The sequence below is a fragment of the Monomorium pharaonis genome, unplaced genomic scaffold, assembly GCF_013373865.1.
Source record: "Monomorium pharaonis isolate MP-MQ-018 unplaced genomic scaffold, ASM1337386v2 scaffold_439, whole genome shotgun sequence".
NCBI classification, from domain to species: Eukaryota; Metazoa; Arthropoda; class Insecta; order Hymenoptera; family Formicidae; genus Monomorium; species Monomorium pharaonis.
In genome coordinates this window covers 205,431-217,149 of record NW_023415735.1, presented here as the reverse complement: position 1 = coordinate 217,149, position 11,719 = coordinate 205,431, and the positions used below count along the sequence as shown (strand labels likewise).

At 33.9% G+C, this 11,719-nt stretch overlaps 3 protein-coding genes across 3 annotated transcripts; all 3 read left to right on the top strand.

Moving 5' to 3' along the window:
- Nucleotides 1–1,125: 1,125 nt before the first annotated feature.
- Nucleotides 1,126–4,104, top strand: LOC118648443 (the record flags this gene model as incomplete). Its single annotated transcript, XM_036294757.1, has 2 exons — nt 1,126–1,225; nt 1,439–4,104. Coding segments are annotated over 2 exons (2,742 nt in total), but the record flags the coding sequence as incomplete, so codon positions are not given.
- Nucleotides 4,105–4,127: 23 nt separating this feature from the next.
- On the top strand, nt 4,128–5,495 carry LOC118648442. The gene has a single exon (XM_036294756.1). The coding sequence runs from the start codon at nt 4,128–4,130 to the stop codon at nt 5,493–5,495; it is 1,368 nt and encodes a 455-aa protein (XP_036150649.1).
- Nucleotides 5,496–10,165: 4,670 nt separating this feature from the next.
- On the top strand, nt 10,166–11,420 carry LOC118648441 (uncharacterized protein F54H12.2-like). Its single transcript, XM_036294755.1, has 2 exons — nt 10,166–11,249; nt 11,392–11,420. The coding sequence occupies exons 1-2, from the start codon at nt 10,166–10,168 to the stop codon at nt 11,418–11,420; spliced, it is 1,113 nt and encodes a 370-aa protein (XP_036150648.1).
- The last annotated feature ends 299 nt before the right edge of the window (nt 11,421–11,719 follow it).

Below are 11,719 nucleotides of genomic sequence, written 5' to 3'. Positions count from 1 at the left end.
TTTTTATATAATATTATAATAAAAATAATTAGCAGGCTATTTATTTATTAATATTATTTAATACTACTATTAACTACTATTAAAATCTGTAATTTATTTTAATATTTTAATATTTTAATATTTTATATATTGAACTTGATACAACCAGACATGAAATACATGTGTTGCATTGTCATCAAAAAAAAAAGTAGACATGTTAAACCAGATGATGATAGAGGTAGAATCTTATAACTCCGAACAGCGAAATTTTTTGCAACATTTAGTATTGTGCGAGCTTTGAAAGAGGCTAAAATGAATCTCTACGAAATCATATCCAAAGTACATCGTATTTTGATATCCTATTCGCCGTATTTACGACGTGTTTGTAATAGTACATGGTGCGCCCGTTTGCGAAATCTTTCACGAAAAGCTTTATTGAAAAAATTTAAATTTTTAATAAGTCGCTCCGGTTTACGTATCATTATAAAGTGTTATAATAGAGGTTTATTTACTGATGATAGTGATATTCTTAATATTGTTTACAATGAAATTGTGCAACGCGGTTTACAAAATACTGAATATGTTCACAATATAGTGACCAGACACAACGAACGTCGTGGTAAGTAAAAAAAATAATAAAAAAATAAAAACAGAATCTGATAGAAATATAATATTTAAAATAGCCATACAAGAATTAATGACAGATGAAGATGACGCTATTTTATTGGAATGTGTTCAACAAATTGAAAATAATGATACTACTAATGAACCAGTACATGAAGAAAAAAATGCACACCGATGCAGAGAAAGTTTACGACAGTTCTAACCTGTTTGAAGGGTGTAGTTGGATGTGGCAAGAATTTCTTCGTTTTACACCATCAACTTCATTAGAAATAGAACAAGATAATAAAAATCGTAGCTATGAAAATAATAGCTATGTACATACATATGAAGCTGGAACCCCATCTGTAAATCACGTATCGGTCGAAATTGAACCTACATCAATAAACAACGATAATAATGATGCGTTTAATGCGCCGAACGAAGTTGAGACTACTACAATAAACAACGAAAAAAATAACGGTAAGATATATTAATTAATTAAGAAAGAATAATATTTTATTGTAGAATGTATTTAAAAATTAATTAATTATTACATTTATACATGATACAGGATCTTCATTGGTAAATAATGTATCGGACGAGATTGAACCATCAGCAATAAATAACGATAATGATTATGACGGTAAGATATTGATATTTTTATAATAATAATATATTATTTTAAAAATATATATATATATATATGATGCAGGATCTCTACCGGTGAAACATGTGTCGGACGAGATCATAAATTCGTTTAAACCCCTTGAAAATTAAGTTAGTAATAAAATAAATAAATAAATTTACAGAAAAGTTAAAAGAGAAAAAAAAAGTTTTATTAATATTTTTATTACAGATATATTAACAATACAAACAGGGTGTGGTCGTGCGACATGTGATACGGCTGCAGAAGAAGAAGAAGAAGAGAAAAAAAAGGAGGAGGGAGAAGTGGAGATAGAACAGCTTGAAGAAAGAGAGAATAAGCAACACGTTCAAGATTCTGATGAAGTGGGTGAACCGACATCATTTAATATTTTACGAGAAAATCGACGCTATTTTCAACGATTTGACACTCATGGACATGAGATAACATTCGTTGTACGACAACCGCCAGAAGGTTTCAATCCTTTAAGATGGTTAGATAAAGTATTTGCAGAAGTACATGTATATCTTACAAATTCGAGCAATCCTGACGATTATATAGGCGTGACATTTACTGCTGATACTCTTACCCATGGGCCTGTGTGGCTGTCTTACCGTTATGTACGAGATTTTAGAAATATAGATTTGTGGGAATTAGTAAGTCGAGTCGCTCAAAGTGCCTCAGATTTCCATATTAATGATAGCTGCACATTAACAACTTGTATAATACGTCGCGTAAACGGTGGTTCACGCAGAAAACTAACCCTGGATAATGTGGCGAAACGATCAATATTATCAATAACAAATTCCGACAATCTTTGCTTACCACGGTCGTTAGTAGCAGCACGAGCGTACGTGGAACGAGGTGAAATTCGTTCGGGCGAATTACACAAACATTGGATGTCTATACGTTTATCTCGCGGCAGATTACAAAAAGAGAAGGCTCTCGAACTTGTAAGAAATGCAAAAGTAAATATACCGGATAATGGATGTACAATAGAAGAATTAGAACAATTTCAAAAATATTTAGCGGAATTTGGCATCGCTATCGTCTTATATGAAGTTGAAACACTAGGTTACGGTGGAGAAACTTTATATGACGGTACGAGATATGTAATGAATATATTTAATAGTATCACACACACATTACGTCTTTTATATTATCGTAGAATACACCATTTTGAACCTATTTTAAACTTACGGGCTGCCGTAGGTAGTCGCGGTTTTTGTATAGCTTGTAATATAGCGTATACTAGAATAAGTGATCATAAATGTTTACAAAAATGCAATCGCTGTATGGGGCAACCACCGTGCATAACGGCTGTAAACCCTCATATTAAATGTAATTCTTGTAAAAGATCTTTTTACAATAATAATTGTTTTCAACGGCATTTAAAACCCATAACGTTAGACAATAAAAAAAGAAAAGATAAAAAAAGTGTGTGTGATACATTAAAAATATGTAATATATGTTCAAGATTTATTTCAACAGATAAAAAGCAAAAGCACGATTGTAATATTACATATTGCAAAATATGTAAAGATTTTTATCCTATTAATCATTTATGTTACATTCAACCTATAAAACAAACTAAAAATAATCAGTCAAAAATCGTTTTTTTATTTTACGACTTTGAAACACAACAAAATATGCGTGTTAAAGGGGATGATAAAACGTTTGTACATGTACCTAGCTTATGCGTTGTTCAACAAGCGTGTAGTTATTGTTTAAACGATAACAGTGATATGTCAAAAATATGTCAATATTGCGGTGTGCGCGAATATGTATTTAATCAAGATCCTGTAAAGCAATTCGTTGACTTGGCAACAAAACCGTTACGTTCTTTCAAACGCACAATCTGTATTGCTCATAATGCAAAAGCTTTTGATGCTCAATTTATTTTACGATATTTTGCTACGCGAGGTAGTATGAATGAGATGCCATCAATAATATTAAATGGTACAAACATCGTTGTAATGACAATAGGTCACACTACATTTCTTGATAGCTTAAATTATTTTCACATGCCGTTAAGCGCTTTACCGAAAGCTTTTGCACTTGACAGTTGTACTACAAAAGGCACATTCCCGCATTTATTTAATACACCTGAAAATCAAAATTATATAGGACCATTACCAGATATAAAATATTATTCACCATGTTATATGCATAACGATGAACGCGAACGTTTTTTACTTTGGTATAACAAGGAAAAACATTCAAACTATATATTTGATTTTGCAAAAAAAATTGTACAATACTGCAAAAATGATGTAACAATATTACGCCGAGCTTGTTTAGCTTTTCGTAAAATGTTTATTGAATGCGGTAAGGTTTGTCCTTTCGAGGAGAGTACAACAATAGCATCGGCCTGCTCACGTGTTTACCGTAAAAATTTTCTTCAAAAAAATAGTATAGGTATTATACCTACAGGGGGTTATCGGTGGGGTCAAAAACAATCGCGTAAAGCTATTTCTTGGTTGATTTGGATGGAACATGAATTGGGTCGTATTATAGCTCATGCTGGGCGTGGTCGTGAAACACGGCTACCCGAAGATATCTTGGTTGACGGTTATTACGAAGAAACTATTGAGAACACGATGATTAAACATGTTTTACAGTTTCACGGTTGTTATTGGCATGGTTGTCCCCGATGCTATACTGTAAATAGAAACAGCGGTACTACCACTGATACCATGGATACGCGTTTGGAACGCACACAGTTTATTACAGCAAAAATTATATCTGCCGGATATATTTTAACAGAAATGTGGGAGTGTGACTATGATCGTATTTTAGCATCTAGAGAAGATATGCGTATATTTTTAGAAAAAACCAAACCTCTATATCGCTGAAAGTGTTAAATCCACGTGATGCCTTTTACGGAGGTCGTACAGAAAACATGGTATCTCTGTATAATGTAAAGGATAATAAGAAAATACATTATGTCGATGTATGTTCTCTTTACCCTTATATTTGTAAAACAGATAAATTTCCTGTAGGACACCCGAAAATATACGTCGGCGAAGAATGTCGCGAATTAACAGGTCCTACAGGAGTCGAAATCGATAAAATAGAAGGCCTTGTTCACTGTACAATATTACCACCTCGTAATCTTTATCACCCTGTGTTACCCGTACGAATGCATGGTAAATTAATGTTTGCTTTATGCCGTACATGTTGCGAAAATAAGTATCAATCAAATTGTATACACGAGGATGTTACTGATCGCGAATTTACAGGGACTTGGGTGGTTCATGAAATACGTAAAGCAGTAAGCGTTGGTTATAAGATCAAAAATATTTATGAAATTTGGCAATACGACGTAACACAATATAATTCTCAAACTAAGGAGGGTGGTCACTTCACAGAATACATAAACACTTTCTTAAAAATTAAGCAAGAAGCTAGTGGTTGGCCTTCCGATTGCGTTGATGAGGAATCTAAAATACGATACATAGAGGAATATGAGCGAGCGGAAGGTGTTAAATTGGAGTCGGAAAAAATATGTGTCAATCCAGGTCTCCGAGCTGTTTCAAAATTATGTTTAAATTCTTTTTGGGGTAAATTTGGTCAGCGCGAAAATCTTCCTAAAGTTGAAATTGTGACAACACGTAGCAGATTGATACAGCTACTCTCCAGTAATGAAGTTAACGTTACAAGTATACTACCTGTTAATGACGACGTTTTATATGTTGGTTATATAAGTACAGACGAAAATTTAACACCATCTTCGATAACAAATGTTGTAATAGCCGCATACACAACAGCTCAAGCGCGTTTAAAATTATATGAATATCTCGAACGTCTTGACAAACGAGTGTTATACTGCGATACAGATTCCTGTATATATGTAAGGGGTATTTCACCAAACAAATATGAACCGCCAACTGGTAAATTGTTGGGTGATTTGACAGATGAATTAACGTGTTATGGTACGGGTAGTTATATCGAATCTTTTGTTTCGGGTGATCCGAAATTTTATGCTTTTGTAGTACGTAAACCTGATGGTAGTACCACCGAAATTTGTAAGGCTAAGGGTATTACTCTTAATTTCGCAAATAGTAAATTAATCAATTACCATTCTGTCAGATCTCTTATTACAAATGAGCTGGATACCCCTATAACACTTCATTTCAAAGCTATTAGGCGTACAGAGTTTCATAACGTTATAACAAATTCCGAGCATAAAACATGTAAACAGACTTTCGATAAAAGAAGGCGTGAAGGATCTTATGGTTCATTACCGTATGGTTATTGTAATTTATAATTATTTATTATATGCTTACAATTTCTTGAAATAAAAAATATCGATTCAATAAAAAAGTTTTTTTTACTTTACTTTTTAAAATATTTTAATACTTAGATATTTTAATATTTAGATAACTATATTATGGTGTAAGAAATCTTTTAATCAGAAACTTCCGCCAACTTTGGTTAGTCGCTAAGATGGATACGCGTTGGAAACATCCTTGGACTTCTATGATCTGTGGTCCCACAGGTTGTGGTAAAACCTTCTTCGTGAAAAGATTTTTTCGAAACATAGATACTATGAGCGACACCAAGTTTGATCGTATATTGTTTTACTATTCAGAATGGCAGCCAAGTTATACTGAATATGGTGATAATGTCGAATTTCGCGAGGGTCTACCACGAAATGATGATTATGTTAATGATCTACGACCAAAACTTATTGTTATTGACGATCTTATGCGCGAAGCATCTGATAACACTGTTGTAGATTTATTTACAAAAGGGAGCCACCATAAAAATATAAGTGTTATTTTTATCACACAGAATTTATTTCATCAAGGTCGTGGTATGCGGGATATTTCGTTGAATGCTAATTATATAGTTGTGTTTAAAAATCCTAGGGATAGAGCCCAAATACAACATTTAGCTCGTCAAGTTTATCCGGAGAATATCCGGTTTTTACGGGAGATATATAACGATGCAGCATCTACTCCTCATGGTTATTTATTACTAGATTTAAAACAATCTACACCGGAAAATTGTCGTTTTCGTACACATATATTTCCGGATGATGAGTATCAATATGTTTATATACCACGTAAAGAGATAAAGAGTAAAAATATAATACGAGAAACACAGCTCCGATAATCTACATCTAATATTTTATACAGAGACTCACTTAATATATTTATACCCAAGAGTTAATTCAAATCTTGTCAGTAGCTAAAACATCTCTTATATTAACAGACAGGCAGATAACAGCGATTTTTTATTACCAGCGATCACGTAATTTGTATAATGGCACCGCCCGCGCATATTTTATTCGGTCAAAAACATGCTTCAATACTACGGGCATTATGTCATCTTAGTAGCGAACAACGAATTGCTATCTTGAAAAAGGCTCCGAAACTCGTCAAGTGTATATGTGAGTGTGCTTTAAACATATTACGTGGTAATGTGACTCTTAAACAACCATATAAACAGCGTTTGAAACGTTATGCGCACATATTACGACGACTAGCCCATAAAAACGATTCTTGGAAGAACAAAAAGCGCTTAATCGTACAACGAGGAGGCTTCTTACCTTTATTACTAGCACCTATATTGGGTACTGTATTATCTCGTCTTATAGGAGGTAGCTAAAGAATAATGGAATACGCAAAAAAAAATGGTCTTGATACCAGAAGAAAAAGTCGAGCAATTAACACATGTATTGAATAATAATAATAAAACAATTCAAACACCTGGTACTACATTAAGTAGATTAGATGAAGAAATGCGTGAAATTCTCAACTCAAGCAAATTTGCGGACGAAAGAGAAAAATGCAAGGCCTATTTATATACTACATATACTACAACGTTATCTATACTTCGTGGAAGAAGCAAAACGTAACACATCACCTTTTAAGACTAGCCTTGATAATAACGATTATAAAACAATACAATCAAAATATTCAGAGGATGAAGAGATGAAAAAAAAAAAAGACTGTCTAGACGACATATTAATTTTGGATAGTGTGCCTTTAAAATTTCGTCAAAAAGCTAAACTTTTATTAAATCATATACATTCTAACGCTTCTGATCGACTAAGTTGGGATAAATATGGAGTTGTCACTATTAACGGTTTGAAAATAGATGAATCTAATATTATCGATCTTATAAATGACGCTATGCGTTCTAGAAAAATGGAAAGACCTGTCGGAAGACATCATTTTGCATCACTCCTGCGTACTGTAAAGATACCCCGTGAATTTATAGGAAACCAAAATTTTTGGTCAAATGATTTGAACACCGACAGTCATACGCTTCAAATACCTAACATTGTATCGTTGGATGCTGGTGGAAGAGTACGTCAGACATCTGACTCGAGCGAGTTTTTCACGGATGATACCGACGTCTACGAGCGTTATACTAATAAGAATAATTGGGAAAGTTTAACCCCTTTAAATAAAAAAAAGAAAAAATAAAACTAAAGTATGAAGAGATTGGAAAAAATCTATTACAACCCTTCTAATAAGGCCTCTTTTTCTGGAGCGCCGAAATTATTACGTGAAACAAATAAAACAATTTCCAAAAACAAAACAATTGCATGGTTGGAGAATCAAGATGCATATACGTTACACAAGCCTTTACGACGTCGATACCCGCGACGTTTTTACAATTTATATAATATTGATGATTTGTGGGAGGCAGATATCGTAGATCTACGGGCAATTAAAAATTATAATAACAATTATGCATATTTACTGGTCGTTATTGACGCTTTAAGTAAATTTGTTTGGGTTGAAAAACTGCGGGATAAAACAAGTGCTGGTGTTGCAAAAGGCTTAGCACATATACTATCACGCAGTAATGGTAGACGTCCTATTGTTCTACAAACTGATCGAGGTAAAGAATTTGTAGGGGCAGCCACACAGATTTACTTAAAAAATGCAAAAATTGGTTTTCGAGTAGCTCGTAATCCAGATGTGAAAGCAGCAGTTGTCGAACGATTTAACAGAACGTTAAAAGAACGTATATGGAGATATTTTACCTACACAAAAAATAAACGATATATTGATGTACTGCAAAATATTGTTGATGCGTATAATCGCTCATACCACAGCGCTATTAAAATGGCCCCCCAAGATGTAACATTGAATAATGTTCGAATTGCTCGAGCAAATCTTCTGCATAAATATGCTTGTAAACGTACCCGTATTCCTAAATACAAGGTCGGTGACCTTGTGCGAATCAGTAGTAGCAAAGCTGCATTTGCGAAAGGTTATGAAGGTGGCTGGAGTAAAAAAATTTTTCTTATAATACGTATATCCATACAACCACAGCCACCGGTCTACTTTTTACGTGACCTTCAAGGTGAAGACATCGACGGCGTCTTTTACGAAGAAGAATTGACCAGAGTTCAACGAGATTATGCAAAGACAGATCTTAGGATTGAAAGAATAATTCGCCGTAAAGGTCGAGGCCGTACAAGATGTATCTTCGTTAGCTGGCGTGGTTTTCCAGAAAGTTTTAATAGGTGGATAAAGCCTAACGATTTGAAAAAAAAATGAGGGATAATTTTTATGTAGTTTTGCCTAGCAACAGCAGTATCTCATATTTTCCGGATAACACAACGACACATTTTATTACACGATTACCACAACAATTGCGTTTACAAGGTGAATGGGGCGTTTCTTTAACTGATATTCAAATACCTATGACATTTCTTCATCTTCCTGAAGATGAAAAAACAATAGTAAGAAGAAACTATATCATCGAACCACAGATGCTTGATACATTGAGGGGTGTAGAAGAAAAGCTAAATATATTTGTAGAACACCACATTATACCACGGGGTTTCTATCAGACAATTGATGATTTTATTACAACAGTGAATGGAACATCGTTGAGCGAGCATTTAATTTTTACATTAGATAGAAACGGTTATATTACAGCACAACGTTCCTGTAAACATTGCCGCGAATATAAGCATACTATCCAATTATCGCCAACATTAACACAAATATTTGGATATGATTCGGATATGAAAAAAAGAGGGTATCATATTTTGTATGGTGATGATGAAAAACCTTGGGTAGCATCTAGACCAGCTAGTTTAATCAGAGCATTACCTGCGACGTTGTTTGTATATACAGATATATGTGAATCTTACATTACAGGTGATGTGCAAACACCATTACTCCGTACCGTATCTTTAGATATAGAATCGTACGTTTATGGTTCGGTCAAACATAAAAGTTTTGCAACGTCCAAATATATACCACTACTCCATACTTCTTTGCAAGCAATTGAGATTGATATAAGAAATGAATTTGGACAGCCTATACCATTTGAATACGGTACATTGACTGTAACACTGCACTTTAAAAGATTAGATTAGATTAGATTAAATAAACATTAAAAAGAAAAAATGACATATTACGATGAGTATTTTGATATTCAATATGGTGGTGGTAGACAGAGCGGTATTGAACGCATATATGTAGGGTCAGCGAATCAACGAGGGCATGGAATTGGTAGTTTTCTCGGGGGCCTTTTTCGTCGTGTTTTACCTCTTTTGTCAAAAGGTGCAAAGGCTATCGGTAAAGAAGTTGTTCGTTCTGGGATGAGTGTAGCTCATGATGTAATACAAAGAGATATACCGTTTAAAGAAGCATTTAATACCCGTATAAAAGATTCAGCTAAGAAGTTAAAACGGAAAGCCGAAGAGAAAATCGATATTCTTATGGAGGGATCGGGGTATAAAACACTGAGAAAATCAAATATAGGGCATTTAATTAATGCTCGTGACAACGGTCATATCGTGAAACAACAAAAGAAAAAGAAGGCGACTTACCATAACAGAACAAACACGTTGAAGAAGAAGAAAAAAAAACAAAGAAGAAGAAAAAGAGTTACACAAGGAACAATCGAACTATTGTTGATATTTTTCAATAATATATTTAACGCTAAATAACAACAAATATGGCCTTTTTACATGCTCATTCATGTGAATGTCTTAAATCAGAATTGGAATTATTCACTGTACCACCCACACAGGCAACAATTGAAAACTCACAATGGATACACTATAAACCGATATCATCGTTAACTGATGATTCACCTATAGAATTTGTTGTACCGGGACAAGGAGAAGAATACGTTGACTTACCACATACAATGTTGCATATGTGCGTTCAAATAAGGCCTACTGTTTACAAAAAAAAAACAAAAGTTGTTACAGAAGCTTCAAAATCCTCAGATGTAACTGATAATCTCGTAGGGCCTGTAAATAACTTTATGCACTCGTTATTTAATCAAGTGGATATTTTTTTTAATCAAAAACTTGTATCACCCCCAAACAACGCTTATGCTTACCGAGCTTATATAGAAACATTGCTTAATTATGGTCCTGCTGCAAAAAACTCTCATTTAACGAGTGTAATGTGGTATGAAGATACAAGTGGTGCAATGACCAAATTCGATTTAAATCAAGGTTTTGTAAAACGACATTCATTAACAAGTAATAACAAGAAACTTGATCTTATGGGCCATCTACATTGTGATGTTTTCAATCAAGAAAGATTTCTGATCAACGGCGTAGAAATGCGCTTACAAATGGTACGCTCGAGAGATAGTTTCTGTCTTATGGATAAAACTGAACAAAATTTCGAGGTTCATATACTTGATGCTACTCTACTTGTTAGACGTTCAAAGATTTCACCGGGTATATTATTAGCACATGCTAAAGCTCTTTCGAAAACCACCGCGAAGTATCCTCTTACGCGTGTTGAAGTGAAATCTATATCTATACATAGCGGTATATACGGTGAAACACTCGACAATGTAATATTAGGTCAAATACCAAAACGTTTAATAATTGGCTTTGTTGATAATAAAGCATTCAACGGAAATCGTAAACTTAATCCTTTTAATTTTCATCATTACAAAATTAATTACTTATCTCTTTATGTAGACGGTAAACAAATACCTAGTAAACCGTTACAACCAGATTTTACGAAAGAAAATTTATATATGGATGCCTATCATACGCTTTTTTCTGGAACAGGTATACATTTTTTAAACGAGGGCAATTCTATTTCCCGTGAGTGTTATCCAAACGGTTATTGTCTTTTTGCATTTGATCTTACACCAGATCTTTCAGCAAATGACAATACACATTGGAATTTAATGAAACACGGCAATGTTAGAATTGAAGTGCGTTTCGAAGAAGCGTTAGAACATACAATAAATTGTATTATTTATGCTGAATATGATAATATTTTGGAAATTGACGCCTCAAGACAAGTAATTGTGGATTATGGTGGATAAGTGTGCATGAGAGAGAGAGAGAGAGAGAGAGAGAGAGAGAGAGAGAGAGAGAGAGAGAGATGAAGATAAGTATTACAGAAACAGTCTGAAACTGCGGTACTATGGGGACAAGCACTACAGGAACAGACACAGCAGTAAAGATCTTATATATATTGCACCGTCAGTCTTCGTTAGTTCTTGGTCATATACACTACTACAGCTATCAGT